Source organism: Ascidiella aspersa, chromosome 1 (assembly GCF_963924565.1).
Source record: "Ascidiella aspersa chromosome 1, kaAscAspe10.2, whole genome shotgun sequence".
Taxonomy (NCBI): Eukaryota; Metazoa; Chordata; class Ascidiacea; order Phlebobranchia; family Ascidiidae; genus Ascidiella; species Ascidiella aspersa.
Window position 1 is genome coordinate 28,525,713 of NC_139447.1, and position 21,716 is coordinate 28,547,428.

Below are 21,716 nucleotides of genomic sequence, written 5' to 3' on the forward strand. Positions count from 1 at the left end.
GCTCCGTTTCCCAGACCTGTTGAACACCGTTAAAAAGGATTTAACTGAAATCAGTTCGAAATCAGGAATGCAGTGCAAACAAGTACAAGGTAAAAAAACAATGAACCTGTGGGGAGGTTAGAACTGACGATAAACATTGACATACTGGGACATTGTTCTACCAACTGAGCAACACTGGATTAAGGGGAGAAAGTCGATAAATCTTATCACTGCTGCATCCTGTTCAAACATGGGGATGAACAGCCTAGATCAGGGGTGGTCAACCACTCAGATACCAAGAGCCGCATTAGTTACTTGGTTAACCGAAAAGAGCCACACCTCACACACATGGAACGAAAAGAATAGCCTATCACTCCTTTTCTTACTCACATCCACAAAGCCATCGCAAAAATCGCGAAAAGAGTGCCTTTATTTACTTAAAAAGCCAAAATTGTAATTTACAAGGAGATGTGACACGTTGAATGAAAAAGTACACGTTTTTCGATATAATGTGAATTATTAATATTATTTGGGCATATTGTTTGCGTTTAACTTGTTTCAAAAGTGTTACTAAAAATATAATGACCTTAAGGCAAAAAGTTTTAGTCGGAACCTAACAAAATCGAAACACTCTAAAATCATATGTGCAACACGAAAGAGCCGACTATAACTCGGTAAAGAGCCGCATGCGGCTCGCGTGTTGGCCACCCCTGGCCTAGATTAAGCAACAAAGCCATGGAATCCACTTTGGTCAGCACTACTTAACAGGGCTAATCAAGTTTTTTATCATTTGGCAAAAGTTTCATATTTGTTATTCAAAACAAACTGTTTATGTGGCAATTAAAATGAAATACATTACTTTATTGTGTAGTAATTCTAAGTTTTATGGTATTTGCAAACTAACAATGTAATGAATTTTGCGCATTTACTTTCAAATTATGATTTCTTTCTTTGCCTGTGATATGTTGTAGTCATAATTTTCTGTCTTGCCAACATATGTAATTTTCAACAGACTTACAAATAATATTGTTTGAAACTTTGACACTGTTGGGAAACAGAAAAATAATGATACTTATGCAAAGTCTGCATAACTTGCACTTCAACATCCCTAGTGTTTTTCAAGCAATCCTCTGGCATTAGTACTTTAAATTAACCATAACCCTGTTTTAACCTAATTTAATTTTACATTTTAGAAATAATAGAATTGTTTAAAAGGTAACACAATGTTTGAAGAATTAAACCGTTTAGCTGGCTGGTCGGTTAAATCACTACCTGAAAAAGAGGTGCTACTGATCACTGACCAAGGATGTGACGGTTCATTTCTGCTGTCTCACTTCATCTCAATGTACCTAAAGGCAAAACAGCCTGTGATATTAATAACTGCTGCACAGTCCCAGACGCACTACAAGGTGGTTTGTTCAAAATTGGGAGTCAACTTAGAAAAGGCAGAGAATAATAAACAACTTGTCGTCCTGGATTTGTTAAAACTAAGCCTAGATGACTACATGCACAAGAGCAGTGCTGGTAATAAATTGACAAATTTGTTTAATGATTTGCGGAACCAAGTGTTTAATGTTATTGATGAAATGTCCACAGCAGACTCCAACGTTCTTGTTATTTTTGATGATCTATCAATGCTTTGTAGTCTGGGTTTTGACAAAGAAGAAGTGATAAACTTTTTTCACAGCATGGCTGTTTTAAGGCACTTCACAAATGCCACATTCCTTACCCTTTTACATTGGGACAATGAGTACCAACAAACAGAAGTTCTAGCTAGTTGTCAGTACTACTGTACTGGTGAACTACAGGTGAAGGGACTGGACACTGGCTACTGTAAAGATATTCACGGAACACTGACCCTTGTACAGAAGCATACTAAAAACTTTGGCACTGTTTTTAACCGGACATTACGACAATATAAAGTTAAAGACCGCACACTATCGCTATTTGCACCAGGAACCTCAAGGGCTGTACTATGATAAATTTAAATATTCTACTACTTTTCTATCATATACATTGGTGCTGCATCTGACAAAGTTGTGTTATGTTTTTTATATATATTTTATTAATATTAGGCAAGCAAACAAAATACTACATTTTCTTCAGAGGCTCAATACCAAGTAATGTTAATCCATTATGAAACACTATTTTAGTACAATGAAAACACAGTAAGCGAGCTTGGGCAAGTTTTACTGCTTGTCCTTTAACTGGACATTCCCTTATAGTCGTTCCAACCAAATGACCTAAAGTATATAAATAGTCCAATAAAATAAATGGCTCGAGTCGTTCATAGGTGTTTTTGGTAATATCAGTGTACTTAGAAAGATGTTCCAGCAAAGGCTGGATTGATGGAGTGTCGAACAGTAAGTCAGGGTCAATTGAGTATGATATTGGAACCCCACAATTTTTCTCAATACTACATAAACGGCAGTGAGTGTATTGTAAGAAAATTCCGCAGTTGCCTTTGCTGGCAACAATTGCATCCCAACTGAATTTGTAGCCTTTACTCATAGAACCCCGTAAATCACGACAGACCAATCCAGTTAGTGCCAAAGTCTTGATCACATGATTTTCATCTTCAACATCTCTTTTTGTAGTGTTGTGCTTCTCTCTTTCCTCTTTGACTAACTTTATAGCAGTGTTAAAAACATCCTGTAGAAACATCACTTTGCCAGCCCTGGTTTTCATATTCACAACCCTTCCAAACATAATATGCTGTATTTTATTCGCACTCTGTTTGGCCCAATTGTGTCCCAGAACTTCCAAAGAGGCAAATAACTGCTTAAAATGCACCTCTTGAGCAAGGTCTGTAACATATATCATTTTATCAAATTTTAAGTTCTCATAGCGATCAATAGCAGCAGCAATGTCTCTTGTCAAATATAAAGTCGTACCATTGCTTCTTGCCAGAATAGCATTAGTTTCATAACTAGGTGCCTCTTTTAACCAACTAGACTGAGACAAATTTAAAGATATGGTTCCATCTTTATTTTTGTCAAGGATGTCTAGTTGCTTGGAGATAATATTTTTAGCCTGTTCCACATATAGAGATTCCCCTGAATATGAATCAAACGAAATCCCAATGTCTTTGTAAAACACTTTGAATTCTTTAATGCTTAAGGAACGTGCCAACTTCCAAAATTCTAACATCTCACCATTTTCCATTTGTAGAAAAAGATTTTGTGCTTGTTGGCGAATTTCAGGGTTACTCTCTGATTCCTGCGAAACTTTAACATAAATATTATAAAGGTATGAAAGTGGGTTTTTGTAAAGATCATCCACATTTCCATACAGTTTAACTCCAATTGCCAAAAGTGCAAACTGAATACCCCAGTCGCCAAGGTAATTCATCTTAAATACATCATGACCAGCAGCAGACAAAATATTGCTGAGGGTATTGCCAATCAATGTGGACCGAAAGTGACCAACATGAAACTTTTTTGCAATGTTTGGGGAACTGAATTCTACAATGACTTTTTCTTTTTGTAATCTTCTGAAGTATTCTGTGTGAAATCCGTACTTAGACTTTAAACTTGGTATATCCTCGAGTACATTGTAAATGCTTTCATTGGTTTGACCATTAGCATATGTAGAGAGAAAAGCAAAATGTTTTTTTCCACCAAACACATATTGACTCCATCGGAAACGTATAAAGTGTAACATTATATCAGCATGAAGGTTGTTGCCTGCAGACAAAAAAACAATGATAAATAATTAACACGACCAGTAGATTACACTTGATAAAATTACCTTTATACTAAGAACCTTCTGATTTTGTTTCAACTTCTTTAAACTTCCATTCTTGTCTACACATGGGACACTGTTGATTCATCTGCTGAGATTGGAGCCATTTTAGAATGCAGTGCATATGAAAACAATGGCTACATTGGCCCCAAACTGCAAAACAACATATATATTAAACAGAACATTAAAAAATATGCCAAACTTTGTTATACCTATTGGGCAATCATCTCCAGCTGTTTTGCAGTTAGAGCAACAATATTCAAAAGGGTATCGGCAGATGCCACAATTGTCGTCTGAAGCCTGCCAATGCCAACTTACGACGGCAAACCATTTGTTAATTTTAACCTTCATCCGGGTATCTGGGCCAGTTTGTTAATTGACTAAAAGTTTGGTTATCAATTATCAAACTCTGGCAGTAGTGCAAACCGATTTTGGTAAAATGTTTTATGCAAGTTTTAGAATGTTTTCAAAACTGTTTACCACAACATTTCTTTTTTGGAATTGTTTTATCCTTATTGTAGGTTTAGCTAAAACACGCAAAATTGCAAGTCATCAGACATCCTAATAACTTCGGGCTCTATCTCCCCGATTCACTGTTAGCAACGATTTTTTTTTTGAAGGCTATGTTATAAATAAAAATAAAGACCTAAACTTGGGTGGCCATATTCAATAACGCACAACCTCGAAAGAAACATACTGTTCTCTTTCTATAAGGAAGAACTTTTAACTTAGATTTAAAAAAGATGCTTAATGCATTAAAACATATTATTTAAGTTTAACACATTGCTCTCTATAATGGATTTGAGTCGTAGCAACAAGCAGTAGGTCTTGTGTAATCGCAAGCGCAAAGGAGTTTCCGGTTACCATAAACGCGTACCGTAGGTCTAGTTTTTTCAGAGCAGGCCTGCTGATGAGACAGGGGTGCGAGCATATTTTGTACAATGTGCGCACTTATTTTTAGAATGTGCACATTTTCACTGGTGTGTACATGCTTCTGGTATTACGGTCTGGCGCAAAAAGCTAGCGTCGTCCGGTTTGCGCATAAACGCGTTGCTAGCGTTAACGGCAAATTTCGTCGCTTCTAACCGAAAGCGTCAAAAGTTGAAATATTTTATCTTTCCGCAACCTAAAGCGTTTGAGTTAGCATTAGCGTAAGCGAACATTCACAATGCCACTAAGAACTATTCCATTGGGCTAACCTGTAATTATACAAAAAAGTACCGCTATAAGTTACTGTTATCAAAATTTGTGATTTATTTTTATTGTTTACCTATAGTTAGGTTGGTTAAAAATTGTAGTTTACACAATTGGCCATTATAGATTACTTTGGATGCTACTTTTTGCATTTACATTAGTAGGCTAATGGTGGCTACAAATATAGTGTCCGGGGTCCATGACCTATAGCAGGGGCCGGCAACCTACGGCCCGCGGGCCGGGTTCGGCCCGCCAATGTTATTCATCCGCCCGCCACCTATTTCACAAACTAGACACGAGTCCATTTCACATACTTTTTGACTATTTTACGTAAGTGCCAAAAATTTTCGCGCTTCGCGCGAATGATCCTTCTGCTTCCGGTTTGTTTACGTTTTAATGCTGTCTTTGAAAATAGACCAGCGCTTCTTTCCGTTGCGGCGTGGAAGGCTGATAAGTGCGTCGCGGACAAACGTATTATTTTCGGCAATGTAATAGGCTACAAACTTGCAAGAAATAAAAAAAAATACCGGTACCGTATGTAAAACAAAAAAAATCGCGCTCGATTTTGAATTTGATTTTGCCCCCGACTAGAAAAAGGTTGCCGACCTTTGACCTATAATGACCAACCTCAATCCGATTTTTGATGCAACAAAATTTCTTTGGTGAAAGAAGGTAAAAGGAAAACACTTAACAATTCATGTAAAATAAAGGCCTACATGAACACGAGTGGTCTCACATACCGATCCAAATGTCGAACAGTCGATTTTTAATGGAGCCGTAGAAAGATCATGCAGTTGAACAAAAATAAATTTTAATAGGGACAATTGAGGCAATGAGCTATTTTATCCATTTTAGTTAGGAAATGTTGCTCTTTCCATTTACTCTCATCCTATTTGCATCCTATTTTCCTGCTAAAGGGAAAAGCTTTTTCGGTTTCGTTATTAAGGTAGCCTATATTATGTACAAGGGTAGATCCAGAAGGGAGTTTGACAATTTTCAGTGATTACGTTTGTGACGTAATAACGTACGTTACGAAATATATTAAAATTGAGAATAAGTAATTGGATGCACATTTAACCAAATGTAGGCTAGACCGGCCTAACGCAACGCCGGTGTACAAAAGTCGCGGTTGATAACCACTAATTTAGACAGTTTAAAAAAACGGCGATCAATTAGGTATGTCCGATAATATCGGATCAGAGCCGATACCCAGTGTCAAGTAGTAGTATCGGTACAGTCCGATACTAGCCTGTTGGTATCGGTGTTGATTCGATGCAAAATTATTATAGCAATTTTAGCTATGATTTGCGATCCAAATGAGCAATTTTTATGATGAAAGGTAACTCTTTAGGTTAAAAACTGGTGGTAACTAAACAATCCTGGGAAGATTACCTTTGTTTGAGTATAGTACACTGTTAGCAAAATTGGGTATTGAATACCCAAAATCATTGGGTACTTTTTTGTCAAACAGGGTACGCTCGTGGGGATTCCCAATAAATATTTTTGGGTAATTAATACCCAAACACCTTGGGTACCATTGATATTACCTAATTTAAATTGTTGGGTATCACATTATTTTACCTAACTGATATATTGGGTAATATTAGCTTTTACCTAATTTAATTTTCTGGGTGCGCTCGTGGGGATTCCCAATAAATATTTTTGGGTATCAAATTGTTGTACCTAATTTAATTTTCTGGGTGCGCTCGTGGGGATTCCCAATAGATATTTTTGGGTATCAAATTGTTGTACCTGATTTAATTTTCTGGGTGCGCTCGTGGGGATTCCCAATAAATATTTTTGGGTTGCACATTTTTCCACCCAATTGTTATATTGGGTAATTTTGGCATGTGCCACATTCAAAATACAAGGCAACTTTTTGGGTGGAAAAACACTTTACCCAATTAAATTGGGTTTAAGTTTTACCACACAAATATACAAAAAGAAAGTGTGTATTTAAAAGAACAGTGCTGCATTGAAAAGAAAAACATAAAGGAACAAATACTCAAACATAATACTTAAGGAAAAACAGAGAATATGTTTAACAGAACAAGAAAAACACAGAACCTGAGCAAAACACAATAAATTAAACAGTAATATTTAGTTTCATGGCAAATTCTTTCACCGAATCACTAACACTGCATGGGATGCCTAACCAATATGTCTGTAAAAACTGGAGCGCTAAATGGACATGAGGACAGTATTCATAATTAAACACAAAATAATATGAAAAAAGTGCAGTATATGCTTGAGTTAGCGTTTTCACTTCAATTAGGGGTTCTTTTTCACAAAAAAGGCGAATTTTTTTAATGTTTTCAAGAGTGCCAAACAAGACAATAAATGGCTGGTGTCGGTCGTGAACAGCACTAATAATGTCATCTGTAGTAGTGTTTTCCTACAAAAACAAATAATGTCCTAAAATAAATGCAAATAACAAAACTTTGTCTTAGCTAGCCTAATGACTTACCGGGCACAGATCGATCAGGTAGAGTTCACCGCAGTACTTCTTTTTGGTGTTTGATCGGAGCATATTGCATAAAAGCCACAAGCCGAAAACAATCGTTTGTCCTAAAATATAAACAAGTTTTTTGGTAAAATTACTGTGATATAATAATAGTAGAGCATTTTAACAATGATTTTTGTATGAAAGTTTTCTTACCAACTGGTAAATTCTCCTCCTCATGGTCTAATGGCAACTTTTGTAAAATGCGCATGACCTGTGCAGATGATGCTCTATGTTGTTTGGCATAATTTATAATTGTTTTAAAAATGTTCAACTTCAGATAACCATCTTTGTCAAAAGGCCCGACTCTTTTAAACTCTCTAACCAACTGAAAAAAATACATATAAATGAAAAACTGCTACAATTCATACAAAAATCATGTGGTTGTAATTTCTAAAAAAGTTTAAACAAAAAAAATGTCTTCGTAATTTCTTTTTGTTATACAAAACATAGTTAAAAAAAGTTTATAGGAGAAGACAATTACCTCATTATACATAGACAAAGCCGGCCACTCTTGGCATGCCATTTTTGGGTTTGGATTAGATGAAAAAAAGTTTCTTCTTAAGGCAAAAGTTTGATCCATCATATCCGAAATTTTCCTTTGATTTCGCATGCTATTTTGTTTTTTAAACTCATCTTGTAAAATCTGCAAAAAAATCAGTGTCGCAAAACCTTTCCAAGCTTTCATATGAATTTTTACACTGTAACCTTTAAACATTGGCATATCACTGTTAAATGAGAACAAAAACGAACCAAGATCTTTTTTAAAGCCTGTAGTTCAAATGAAATATTTGTGTGCACTTAGTGTAGCCCAGGGGTGTGCAACATGAGAACCTAATAAAAAATGACACGCAAGCTCAAAAATACAGCCAATTCTCAAAGAAGGTAAATTTGTTAAACAGCCAATTGTCATTGTTTATTCACAATACAAACAATTCCAGCAATTATGACAACAAACAACTACTTCTGAATTTCTGATATTTTAACACTATACTGTTTTAATTTTTTGTATAAAAGCACTTTTAATATGAGAAAACAAAATGGTTGCTAAACTTTGGCACGGGTAGAAATTATTAAGATAAAAATTGCACGCCGAGATGTTTTAGTTGGACACCCCTGTGTAGCCCTACTGGGTTACATGCGCTATGAAAAACATGAATAGCTTAGCTGAATATATAAATATATATTCACTTACAGACTTACAATACAAAATACAATATAAAATCAAGAGCAAAGTTACTTGTTTGTTTTGGTTCATTAGATCCACATCTAACTCCTGCTCATGAGTAATTTTTCTACGTTTTACAACAGATGTTGAAGCTGTTCCGGTTGTGTTGTTTTTTGTTCGTTTAGAAGGGGTTGTATATTTTTTTAGACGCCTCTGTTGTTTGAGTTGTGTGTTAATCTTTTGAGTAATTTTTCGCAAGCAAAATTTCTGAAAAGTAAAAATTATAATTATATGGATATACAATGTGTATTTTTAAGTGTTACCTTAGCATCTTCCTCACCAAGTCCGAGAGTTGCCTTTCCAAGCTGAACAAATGAGTTTAAAGCAGATCGCTTTGTTGATCTCGTAGGGTATCTTAAAACAAAACATGTAACTGACAAATATTTGGTCAAAAACAAATGACGTTTCAAAGTAAAATTTTATTAATATATATTAATTACAACATACCTATGAAATGTCCAACCAATATTTTTACCTTTCATATGTTTTCATGACTCTTTTTAACTCAGAGGTTACCTCTCGCTTTCCTTTTTCCGTCAGCATACCAGTTCGGATAAGTTCCTTGGCATGGAACCCAAAATCACAAAGTTCTATTGGGAACACCTTGGGTACAGTTTTTGTAATATTAGGAAGATCTTCCAACTCAGGATTTGATGTGGAACTTTCTAAACTGCTGGAAGTTTCACACAATGAATTTTCCAAACTACTGCTGCTAGAAGTTGATATAGGGTCCGTGTCAGAATCATCTAGTTTTTCAGAGTTTTTAAGCTCTTGGTAGACTTTTAACAAACACCCCTTAGGAATACTTGGAAATACTTTTAACATCAAGTCAAGCCCATCTACTGCCTCCAAAGCTTTCCCATCAATTTTGCTGTCTAAAAGTAAACAGAATAGTACAATACACAGTATGAACAAGGATATTTTTACTACTTATAATTACATATTGATCAACCTGATGTTTTAATAATTGCACAAATTGTAAAAACTAAAATAGCGGACATTTTGGCTTACCATAAAAAGCTTGACATAAATTTTATCTTAATGTATCATCTTCATCATTTAAAGCCAATCTCACAATATCTATGACATCCTCAACACTTAGACTCATATTGATTTTTAAACAATAAAAAAACTTGATTTTTAAACAATAAAAAAACAAAACTAGTACGTATTTCTGTGTAAACAATAATAAGTTGTGCGCCGGGAGAAAACAAAAGCTTGTCGGACTTGATTTTTGCCGCGCCGATCTCGATCTCTTACCGCGCCTTGCTGTGACGTCACGTTTCGCGCCAATTATTTAAATTCAAGTTTTACAACCTTATAAAGGGTTAAACCATAGAGCACTAATGGTTAAACAAAACATACTGATAAGTAAAATACCGAAAAAACAAATTAAATCAAACAAAGCACTACTTTGGGATACAGAAGCAAATAATTTTCTGGGTTTTAACGGTTGACTCAAATATTAGTGCAACGCTTGACTGATTTTAACCAGTAAGGTATGTCGTTACAATCATGCCGTTTTTTGCTAAAATATGTAGCGTCAACAAACAAACAAACTATAGATTTGTTATAACAAATGAACGATGTCCAACCCAAAAAAAATTTTGTTCGAGTGCACGTTTTGTGCAAATTGTTTTAAAAGCAAAATGGGTTTGAAAAGGCATGTGTTTTCTTTACATTGCCATGACAAAGATTTTGTGCTAATTTGCAATATAGACGGTTGTTCGACACAAGTAAATGACAAAATTTCATTGCGACATCACATAAAAAGGTGGCAATGTGAAAAATCCTGGCATATGCCGACTTGTTGGTATAGATACTCATCCAAAGACAGTGCCTCTCACTCACGAAAATTGTCAAATGAAACACTATTGGGAGACATTACAGATTCTAGCAGTGACTGTGAGACATTCTGTGATGTAACAAGCGTCAGAGTCTTGTTTTATGCAAAGCTGAAACCACTGCTTTTAGGAAGTCAAGAGTACCCAATTTGTTAATTAGGTATTTGTTAACTTTACCCAATTAATCGATTCTTTTGTATTTAAGTTTACTTGATTTTGCAAATAAACTAAACAAAATGTTTTAAGAATTACTTTTAAGTCTTGTTTATGCAAAGCTGAAACCACTGCTTTAAGGAAGTCAAGAGTACCCAATTTGTTAATTAGGCATTTGTTAACTTTACCCAATTCACCGATTTTTGTGCATTTAAGTTGACTTGATTGTGTAAATAAACTAAACAGAACGTTTAAAGAATTACTTTGGAGTCTTGTTTCATGCAACGCTGAAATCACTGTGTTCGGAAAGTCAAGAGTACCCAATTTGTAAATTAGGTATCTGTTGCCTTTACCCAATTTACCGATTATGGGTACATGCGTTTTGGGTATTAAAGCTCAGACATAATTTTTTTGGGTGGTACGATTACCCAATTCTGAGAAAAGGAATTGGGTACTTGCAATTAGTACCCAATTTTCCTGTTTTGGGTAGAAACGTACCATGAATATTTGGGTATGAAATCTTATTACCCAAAAAAATAATTTTCTTCAATTGGGTAGCATGTTTTTTTACCCAAAAAAAAAGGAAATTTCTTATGAAATACGCGCTACCCAATTCTACTTGGGTAGGTTTTAAGGGTACCCAATTTTTTTGGCCCTGTTTCGGGGTAAAATGTTGCACTACCCAAAACTTTCTGAATGAAGTACCCAATATTATTAACAGTGTAATGAGTCTAATGACGTCATTTGGTATGGGGTCGGATTCGATATGTTTGGAACAAAATATAGGGTATCGATATTGGAACACAATGTCAAGTATCGGCCATTCCTATCATCAATCATTTCTTGGAATAAAACAACTAGCAAGTGACGCAAAAATAAATAACTTTGCAACTTACAAATCTGGCTTACATGAATAAACAAGTTAATGTTAAAACCGGACTAAGTATTTCGATTGTTTGTGACAAAAAAGTCACAAAATTTGCACTGGGAAAATTCGCCTTTATTGAGTTATTTCTTATAGACACATTGTTTATACGAAAACGGTTTGCGAACAGCTAGAAATGACTTTTACCTCGGTTATTTTTACTGATATTAAAGAATTACATTGAATTTCTATCTTTGATGCAAATAAAGTTTAGTGAAACACCCAGAAAAACGTATATAATGCATGAGTCAAAACCGCGTTTAAGTATTTGTGTTTTTACATAATCGTCCTATTTTAGCCTACTTTTTGTTAGATAAAAGGCTGCTTTTCCAAGAAGTCTTTATTCTATTTTATTTTCTCAAAACGTTACAGGAGGGAATGCTACCAGCAGACTACTACTGAACTAGCGATTACGCTAACAATGCGAAACACAATTATTATTCGGCTCGCAAGGTACGAAACGTTTTAGTACTTTGCATCACAAACTGTGATATGGGCTGACGAAAGAAGAGATAACTTTTTTGTTTAATTTTTATTGATTCTTATAGCTGTGTAATTCTTTATTCTTAAACTTCATAATGTGCAATAGGCTTAGCAGCCCCTTTGACCCTTTTCTTAGTCAGATCGTTTATTTTGCCTAAAAAAAAGCACGTTTTATTTTCTAAGACACTTCAACCAAAAAAGGACAAATCTTAGAAATAAGCACGATATGTTAACCCTGGGTATAGGCTATAGGAATAGGCATTGTTAAAGGTGAAACGGAAAATGGACAAACATTTGTTTAAGTTGCACTTTGTGTATTTGAAACTATATTTTTTAGAATTTCTGGGTCGATTGATAAGAATCACCGTCTCGCGTCCTTAAGCGTAAAACAATAAATTAAAAAAACTAGGTTTGTTTTTAGGCATTAATTTAATTCCTTAACGTTTTTTTCAAATTGATCTGATCTAGTATTGCAGTAAGATTTTTTTAGCCTAAAGGGTAGGCTGGTAAGAGAACAATACAAAAAGAAAGCTTTTGTTTTTGTCATAATTTCTTCTTAGCAAAATAATCGGAGCTTGTTTGAATTCTTGGAATGCTTAACGCTTAAAAAAAAACAAATTGTAAAAAAGAATTCGGAAAAAAGTTCGACCTGATGGTGTGATTTTTGATGGGGTTGCGAAAGTGTGGTGCCTTCCACATATAGCCTAGGCCGATTTCAATTACTGAAAGTTTTTTTTAAATCATTTTTCATTGCAAACGTTACTTTTTACGCAAACTATACTATCATTCAAAGAGATTTGAAATTTTAATTGGCCAGACCTGGTTCCTGAGGCTTTTCACAATTTGTATAGTTAACAAGAAAACGGTGTTATTTTGGACAGCCTATATAGCGGCTGACAGTCGTAGGGACTATGCTACACTTATAGCGTATTTAGTGCTTGTTAAAAGTGTCACGAGCCTTTTTGTATCGCCGGTTGAGTTCTATAACCTTAAGCCAATGTTAATCCGTCTACGGGCAACTTTGATCTTGCAAAATAGATGTTTAGGAAATTTAAATATTAGGAAAACCACATAATTCATACTATAGTCCTCTTTCATCGTCATATTTCGCAAAGGACATCAAATAAACCACCTCGTTAGGTATTTTTCTTCGGTAAAACAAATGAAATTATAACGTTTGGTTTATTCTTGTTTAAATTAGCTAAAAATTGTGTAAAAAGAACGATTAAACTTGTTAGCGTATTAAGTCAGAACTATAAGGATGTTTGACTAAATTCGACCAGAGCCGCTACCTAATATCAATAATAAGCTAGTATCGGTACTCGTCGGGTTGAATAGGAATATAAAATAAGGACGTAAAAGTAACCCAATTGTTTATTAAGGAAAATAGTAGATTTTGGGACACAGCCGTATAACTCTTGTAATCACTTTGTACAAACGTCTCTGTTATATAGGATCGTTTTTTAATGCAGGTATCACATTTATACTGTATCTACACCGTGTTCGTTTAGCATCATGTTAGCCTAATTGTTGACGATTCGCAATCGAATTTAGGAAAAATTAGGTGTCTATCTGAATTTTTAGATTGTTAAAAGAAATGGAGTTACAACAAATAAATCATGTTATTACAAGCAGTTACACTCCTATAAGACAAACGTTAAAGCTCCCGAAAAAATGAAAAAAGAAACCTCCTAGTTGCCCCCCAAAATAGCCTACTGTTGGCCAATTTTGTTCGGAGACTTTTAACAGACCTTTTGGTTCACTAGTAGCTGTTGTTTTCAAAACAATAATGGTGTCACTAGGGGACGTTAATAGTCATATGAAATATCAATAAATAAAATATCAATAAATATTGTATAGGATGTATGTGTGGTGTAAAACTGAAGTAGCCTAACGCTCCAAATGAATTTAAAATTGCATTGAGCCAATATTTGAGGGTTTGAATAATAAGTGGCGATAGGCAGCTCGGTCTACCCACAAAAGGATTCTAAACGCGTTGGTTTCAAATTATTGAGAGAAGTCAAATATGCTGATTACATCGACACTCAAGTTGGGTTGAAACCAAATTTAGAAGAACTATCATAAATCCACACTTCCTGTCAGTTGGTGTGAAAACACAAGCCAAAGCAAAAAACCGTCCTTAACTTTTAGGCGTCTTAACTGTTCATGCGATCCCTTAGCTATAACATTCCAATAAATAAAATAATACATTGAAATTATTAATCATTTCGTTTTCCATTTTCCCTTTGTTTGCAAGGCCACCTGGCTAATAGGCCTACTTTTGTTTTCTTATGAAAAATCCGTGTTTTAGCCCAAGTGTTTTTTTAGAAAGTAGCCTATGTCTTTAGTCAGCCGCGTTTGTAAATAAAAAGGTCATTCTAACTATAGTAAATGAAGCAGTATAGCTACCAAGTGTAGAATATACTAGGCTACTACGTCTTAGCTAACCACCATAAATGGGCTATAGTTGAATAGGGCGCAACTTATATCCGATGTGTGTATGTCCGTCAGAGACCAATTTATCTCAAAATTCTAAGTTAGTAGGAATATTTTGTAAACCTCATTAGGCCTATTTTTGTTGCAGTTGCAGTCATGTAGCGCGGTACTTACTTGTTACTGAAAAGTAGGTAAATGTTCTTATCCAATATAAAAAAAACAAACATTATACAAAGTAAATACTAAATCTGTTCTTTTCCCGAGCAAAAAAGGCTTCTTTTGTCTCATGTTATCAAAAATAGGTGCGGAGAGCTTCCACTAAACAACCAGACACAAAATACGTACTTTTCAAATAAAACTATTCTTAAGTCTTCCTTTTATTAAGCATGACGTTCAGAACCGTCAGATGGTTAGTGTGCCGGTAAACATATTCTTAGTATACACATGTTCTCATTTAGGTCAAAAAAACACAAAACAAAGCAGAGCCGGCCTGTTGCAACATTCGTCTGTTATTATGCGACTTCCGTTTGAAAGCAGCTATTGTATACAGGCTGTTTGAGGCGCAAAGTTATCATAAAATTACAATTAGCCTATACACAATATCGCTAAACTTTAACTAAATCAAGAACTTGTGTTTACCTTTTATTTTTTACCGCTGCCAACTTTCAGTTTGAGTGGCGGATTAGTCAAATATGTCGTGACATTACGTATGTAGTTAGTACTATTCTCTTTAAACCTCTGCAACCAACCCATAACTAGTGACGTAAGAATTCTATGACGATAAGACGACAAATCCAAATTCTATAGAAATCCATTTACGCCTTCCTAGTTGGTTCTGTTGGAGACGAATATCTCGCAAAACTATTTAGAGTTTTAGACATTTTAAAGTGAGGTGTCACATCAGAATGTGTCTGAAGAATGTTTACACAGCAGTATGGAGCTACATGAAATTAACTCTTACTGGCCCTACGGTGTTATGGAAAGTTCAGTAACAATGTGAGACGAAGCTCAGTTATTTAAAATGGATGCGCCTAAAATGGTTCTAGGATAAAATAGACATTAGTTAGTGCTGGTCTGGATTCTAGATCCGACCACATTTTCGTCTGGGGGGTTTATATTGCTAGCATTAGTTGGGTTAGTTTGCGGGTTGGCGTTTGGGTTTGGGTGAGTCAAGCAAATTATTAAAAATAATGACTCACACTCACCCAAACACTAACCTACACCCTAATCCAAATATTGTGCTTGCTTTATAATTGTTTCAACGCTGTGGTAGGATTGTAGACCAGCGCCCCCATATTTCTTTCCCTGCAATTTAAATTTTGACAACTTTTTATTCCTGTAAAATATGTGGTAGGATTCTAGACCAGCGTCCATTATTTTTTCATATGTTAACAGAAAAATATTTAAACAAAAATAAGCTTTATTTCCCGTTATTAGAATGTTAACACTGTTATATTTTGCTCAGCAATTAGAAATTGTGTGGTTAAAAGTAATATCAGATAGGTATTTTAAAACTGTATTATATATTTGAAAGTGTTAAATTGGTTTAATGTTTTTCATACTTTGTTTATGGAGTTCATAAACAGCTGCAGACTTTATTTAGGGATGGGTTAGTTCTAAAAAAAGTTAAGTTTATGGTTTACGGAGGAAAGTGTTCAATTTTTTTTAAACCATTATGATTCAAACTCAATCTATGTATTCCTTATAAATTTGCGATGCTTTTAGTATATCTGTAACATTACTACTAAAATGGTTTTAGCATGGAAGGTTAAACCATTGAATATGCATGAAGAGTATAATAAAAATATGTGCATGAAGAGTATAATAAAAATTCATAAGCAATACTCAGTCAGCAGACCACAGTTAAAGATAGTTTGCTTTATGTATTTTATACAGGTATCCACATACTGTATTTATTCTTGTTCATTTAGCATTGTTGAGGATGACGCAATCAAATTTAGGAAAAGTTAGGTTTCTATCTGAAGGACGTAGTTTAATTTTTATTACTCAGCAGACCACGGTTAAATATATGGATACCTTACTTCTACAGGGCAGTAGTATCAACTAAATGTATTAATTTGCAGTAGGTAACACATGTTATTTTGTATATTGACAATTGGTTTGCAATTCATTTGGTTGATTCATGGGTTTTAGAAGGTTTATTTACAACTTTAAATGCAACTCTGAGGTAAATGATTTAGTACTTGTAGCCCTGCTTTTTAAACCTTTTCCTTTTTAATGTAAGAATGATTGTTATGTTTATACATTTGTCATACAACATTTAATGTTTATTAACTGCTCAGTATAAAGAATGGGAAAGGACCATGAACTGTTGGAAGCTGCACGCATTGGAAATCAAAACCTTTTAGAAAAGTTGCTGTCTCCCAAAGCCAAATCAACAACAAGGACATTAGCTGCCAGCATAGGGTAAATGCAACTTTGCCCTGCTTTTGTATATTTACACTGCTAATGCAGCACCAACCCAACTATATGCAGCCAATTTTGTGTGGTCTCTTAAACTTTTGTCACTGCCACATGTTTAACTGATTTGTTTAAACAGCCATTGTTCCTGTTTAACCTTTGTTTGCTCGAAAAATATTAACCATTATTTCCTTCTCAGAATAAAAGTCGGTCCAAATGTGAACTGCCAAGACCAGTCAGGGTATTCTCCTTTGCATCACGCCGCATTAAATGGACATAAGTATGAAAAACTTAAAATTTGCACTTCCTGAAATGTTTTCCAAGTATTTTATTTATATATATCCTTCGATTTGTGTACTTTAGAAAGCTGTATGTTTTTTTAAACATTTTTTTCTGAAAAACATTCAATGTAGAAAAGTCAATTGATAGAATACAATTGACTTTGTTGTTTATTATATCTTTGTGTTGGCTTTTAACCATGCAGTAGTGCATATCTTACAAATCAAACAACAGAAATATAAAATGAATTTTATATTGCAATTACCCAGGGACTCGGTTTGTTTTCTGCTTCAAAACTCTGCCTCTGCCAATGTGAGCGACATCAAAGGCAACTTTCCACTTCACCTTGCCTCCTGGAGTGGCAACTCTGAAATAGTCAAGTGTTTGCTTACATATGGACCTAGCATTGCCAGAGTCAATGAGCAGGTAGGCCTTCTGCTTAAAAAAGTGCATGTTTTAAATGGCATGCATACAAATAAATGAATGTTACCAGATAATTTTCAAGAAGTAACAACATTGTGCAGTCAGCAGTGTTTTTATACATCCAAATTTCAAAGTTCTTTGCAGTACTTTTTACTCCATTGAGTATTTACTCTGCAATGTTTATACACTATAAGTTTACTAACCATGTTAGTGGAATTGATTAGAGTTACTTTATTTTATAATATTTATATTTAATTATGCTTTGACAAGATGTTGCTTAATTTATCACTCTCTAGTCTGTAATGCATTTTCTCTTCACCTGGGTACTCAAGTTACCACAGGTTTCCAGTGTCAATAAGGGGAGAATTCTGTCCACAAGAAAAGCTTCACCTGTTTACCAGTTACTACAACAGGCTGCCAAACTATAAATTTAGTGTTTTGATCCTTCTGTTTAGTTTCTGTTTTATTTCCCTAGCCCACCTTATTACCAAATTTAACTTGGTGCTTATAAATAGTCTGCAAAACAGTGCTAAAAGGTTCCTTTAAAAGTGCTCATCACAGTCCAACCACCTTTATTCTTTTCATTTAAAGAATGGTGACAAGGAAACAGCCTTACATTGTGCCGCTCAACATGGACATACTGACACCGTGAAAGTACTGCTGAAACATGCTGCTGATCCTAATGTAAATATATTATATTGTTTTTCCATTATTCTAAATTATATACCTGTTAACCTAACCCACACAAAAATTTTTTAGGTATTTTATTGCAATAACTTTGTAAAACAAAATATATGTCTTTTAGATACTGTTTTGTTTTGAAAATACATTTATGTGCAGTGAATCCTGCAAGTTTGTTTTTGCAAGATTCAGCCTATGTTAAAAATCAATAAAAATATATTTCAAATGTTCAAAATGATACCTACTTCTGTAGTGGCTTTTACATACTTTCTACGTCTTACTACAACCTCTACTAACCATTATGCTCCAAAATTTTAAATAAATATACAATTTGTTTATTTACTTTAGTTTCGGAATGTCCGTGATGAATCGCCATTGGACCTGGCCTCTCAGTATGGACGCCTACATGTTGTTCGATTAATACTGCACTTCCAACCTTCGCTTTTGTCGCAATCGTCTGAGCGCTACACGCCTCTTCACCTTGCATCACGAAACGGCCACAAGGAAGTGGTGGAAATGCTACTTGCCCATGGAGCGGACATCAATAAAACTGTAAGAAATAGTGTTCTTAACTAGATAAACCCTTTTGAAGTTTGAAGCTACAATGTCAATGTGTGTATGCAAGTTTTTTGAAAATACATTTCAACCAATGTCGGTTAAGTCATTGTCTTAACACGTCAATTTAATGTATGTTCCATGTGGTAAACTTATCCAAATTTTCAGTATTTCCATAGGCAAACTTTTAAAATAAACAAAACCAAAGCATACTGTTTTCTGTATACAAAATTTGGGTACTGGTATTTAATTTTCTACAAAAAACATTTTGATTTAAAAAAACTATATTTAAAGCACAATCCCTGTCAAAGAATTTGTCTAAATGGCTTAGGTAAGAATTAAAAAAAACAGAAGCATAATTATGATAGACCTTACATTGCAATAGTGCATAGTCTCATAGTGTTTATGTAAATCTTTATTTTAAGGGTGAAAACGGTTCCGCACTTCATGAAGCAGCTCTATTTGGTAAGCCGGAAGTTGTTCGGCTATTGCTCAGCAGAGGGGCAAACCCACACACCCACGACCCAAAGAATAGAACTGCTATGGAATTAGTCAGACAACTTAATACTCAAACCTCACGTGAAATATCACAGCTTATTTTGTGTAAGTACTAAGTAGTATTGCATTTGATTGCCGCATTAATTTAGTTACATTACAATTATTTTTATTTTGCTCTTGAATCATGGACAAACCTTTGTTGTTAAGTATTTTTTTGCTTGAATTGTTTTTATTTAATTTTTTTTACTAGGTTTTTTTTGCCTTGTAGTTGCATTTTGACATTTTATGCAAGGTGTGCTTGACATTTTTCCTTTTTTTATGTTTGCATTTTACCATAAACATTTTTAAGCTATTTTACACTTTTTTGAACAATTTGAATGCCATCATAGTTTAATTGACTTGCAATTTTTTTCACACCCCTTTTTGACAATTCAAAGTTTTAATTGTTATCAATTTCACCAAGTATTGCAATCACGCAATTATGCACCCTCTTGATTAATAAATTGCACCAGCTCGCTTGCAAGACGGCGAGGATTATGAGCCGATTAGTCCTTCACCCGTCGATCGAACCTCTACCCCATCTTCGCTCAGAAGGGTCCAATCCCAGGCCACCGTCATAGAGTCACCCCACACGTACCTGGATATGCAACGTGGAGAAGCTCTGGGTCAGTTAAATAACATTAAGAAAGGATTGGCTTTTAACCCCGCAGCTACTAATTCTTTAGGAATTTTTAGTTTGAAGTTGTATTCATTTGCTTTGAACGGTGACTATTTTTCAAGAAAATGAGATTTAGAACAATTTTCATTGAATGTTACCTACTTTTGTATATTGAAGGTAATTTTATTAAACTTAATTTTCCCAAAGTGACTAGGATTTATGTAAAAATGTTGATTGCAGTTACTTTTTGGCGTGTGTGTGTTCTATAAACAACTACTAGTTAGATTTAAGTATATTTATTACAATATAAAAGGCACTGATGTGTCTAATGCTGCTCTTTCAGGTCTTGTAAATATTGGCATAATAGTATGTGTTTAAATTTGTGGTAAACTGAAAATATAGTAAGGAGTGCTGGTTGGTAATTAGTTGGTGAATGTTTGTAGAGACAGTTGTTCTCAAACAGGATCTTTGTAAAATGTAGGAAACTGTCTTAGACAAAGCCAAAGTTACAACGTTTTTAACAGTGTCATAAACGCCTATAGATGTGGTTAATCTAACTTGTTCATGAAAGATCAAAAAATTAAAAACCTAATGTATATTACCTCTGACTTTCTTCGTATCCAATTTTGCTGTGATGTTTTTGCTCTTCTCCATAAGGCAGTTATTTTTAGAAAAATTTTAAACCTACTATTCCTACAACTGGTAATTGCTATTTTACTTTTGTGTTATAGGTGTTATTTTATAACTAAACAGCGGTTAGTGATGTTATACCAGCTTTAAACCAGACCAAAACTTGTTGTTTTCTTAATACCACATTCACGCCAGGCCACAGTTTTCTGCTTGGACATTGTTGTTTGCTCAGTCAGACATCAATACCCGGAAAATTCAGCTGCATAGTTGCTTGTTAATTGCTTCCGATTGCCCAATACGAGTTCGTAGTCGCACCATTTTAGATTTAAGATGTTGCAAATGTTAAAAACACGCAGAAAGCGAGACGGCCAACGTGCATTCTTACTAGCAGTCCTGTCACGGTAAAGTAGTGAAAAGTTCATACGAGGTAACAGCGCTTTGCGAATATGAAAACCAGGGCTAATAGTAGTCTTTTATGCAGATTATTCAGACAATGCAGGCAATGGAGATTTTAGGCCAGTCTTGACCTTCAGAAGATTAAAGGATACAAATGGCGCAAAAACACGTGTGGCTCAGATATTACATAGCCTTAGCGATACAAGCTGTACGATTGGTTATAACAGCATGAAAGCGTGGTAAAACCCAGCAGGGTCTTTCCGAAGTGTCGCGCATTTTTGAACAAGATATGTCGTTTGTGTATAACATTTGGGATACCCCAAAGTAGCATTTTATCTGAACAGCTGTAATGTTAGTTGTCGGTCACCTGCTCCGCTGCCAACTGGTATCTCCCACCGCTCACAAATCGTTAAAACAGACGTAGGCGAATGGTAAACAAGTCTCTCTAGTGTCAGTACGCCGCTCGGTCAGCGGACAGTTGCCGAATCAGCAAATATGCCGGGAATGCCGGTTCACTTCGGTCAAATATCTGGCCGATATGGGTATATATGCCGTATTGTAGCGCGACGAATCCCTTTGTCGTCGCAGGGCGCACAGCGGGTTCCAGTGTCAATTAAATCGCAAGCGATCGAAGTCGTTTTCCACATCTCTCGCATAGTTTATGCATCGATAGGCTCACGTCGTTC

At 34.9% G+C, this 21,716-nt stretch overlaps 5 protein-coding genes across 5 annotated transcripts in view; 2 read left to right on the forward strand and 3 right to left on the reverse strand.

Annotated features, from left to right (window-relative positions):
* Position 1: 1 nt before the first annotated feature.
* On the forward strand, positions 2-3,547 carry LOC146169278 (elongator complex protein 6-like). Its single transcript, XM_083386220.1, has one exon. It carries the CDS (start codon positions 1,203-1,205, stop codon positions 1,956-1,958), a length of 756 nt encoding a protein of 251 aa, XP_083242346.1. The 5' UTR covers positions 2-1,202; the 3' UTR covers positions 1,959-3,547.
* Positions 2,028-3,642, reverse strand: LOC146169279 (putative arginine--tRNA ligase, mitochondrial). The gene has a single exon (XM_083386211.1). It carries the CDS (start codon positions 3,640-3,642, stop codon positions 2,071-2,073), a length of 1,572 nt encoding a protein of 523 aa, XP_083242337.1. The 3' UTR covers positions 2,028-2,070.
* Positions 3,643-3,736: 94 nt separating this feature from the next.
* On the reverse strand, positions 3,737-4,143 carry LOC146169280 (anaphase-promoting complex subunit 11-like). Its single transcript, XM_083386228.1, has 2 exons — positions 3,936-4,143; positions 3,737-3,876 (listed from the first exon to the last, which is right to left on the reverse strand). Exons 1-2 carry the CDS (start codon positions 4,072-4,074, stop codon positions 3,737-3,739), a joined length of 279 nt encoding a protein of 92 aa, XP_083242354.1. The 5' UTR covers positions 4,075-4,143.
* Positions 4,144-6,853: 2,710 nt separating this feature from the next.
* LOC146169281 (uncharacterized) lies at positions 6,854-9,783 on the reverse strand. Its single transcript, XM_083389161.1, has 8 exons — positions 9,660-9,783; positions 9,124-9,523; positions 8,912-9,002; positions 8,661-8,855; positions 7,905-8,066; positions 7,577-7,748; positions 7,385-7,485; positions 6,854-7,312 (listed from the first exon to the last, which is right to left on the reverse strand). Exons 2-8 carry the CDS (start codon positions 9,471-9,473, stop codon positions 7,004-7,006), a joined length of 1,380 nt encoding a protein of 459 aa, XP_083245287.1. The 5' UTR covers positions 9,474-9,523; positions 9,660-9,783; the 3' UTR covers positions 6,854-7,003.
* A 6,755-nt stretch (positions 9,784-16,538) lies between these two features.
* LOC146169282 (uncharacterized) overlaps positions 16,539-21,716 on the forward strand; it is an 81,758-nt gene continuing 76,580 nt past the window's right edge. The window contains exons 1-8 of the mRNA XM_083388188.1: positions 16,539-16,677; positions 16,793-16,916; positions 17,110-17,190; positions 17,459-17,615; positions 18,204-18,296; positions 18,642-18,845; positions 19,274-19,451; positions 19,859-20,011. Of these exons, the coding sequence (XP_083244314.1) occupies positions 16,801-16,916; positions 17,110-17,190; positions 17,459-17,615; positions 18,204-18,296; positions 18,642-18,845; positions 19,274-19,451; positions 19,859-20,011 (982 nt within the window). The 5' untranslated portion in view covers positions 16,539-16,677; positions 16,793-16,800. The remainder of the gene's footprint in view (positions 16,678-16,792; positions 16,917-17,109; positions 17,191-17,458; positions 17,616-18,203; positions 18,297-18,641; positions 18,846-19,273; positions 19,452-19,858; positions 20,012-21,716) is intronic.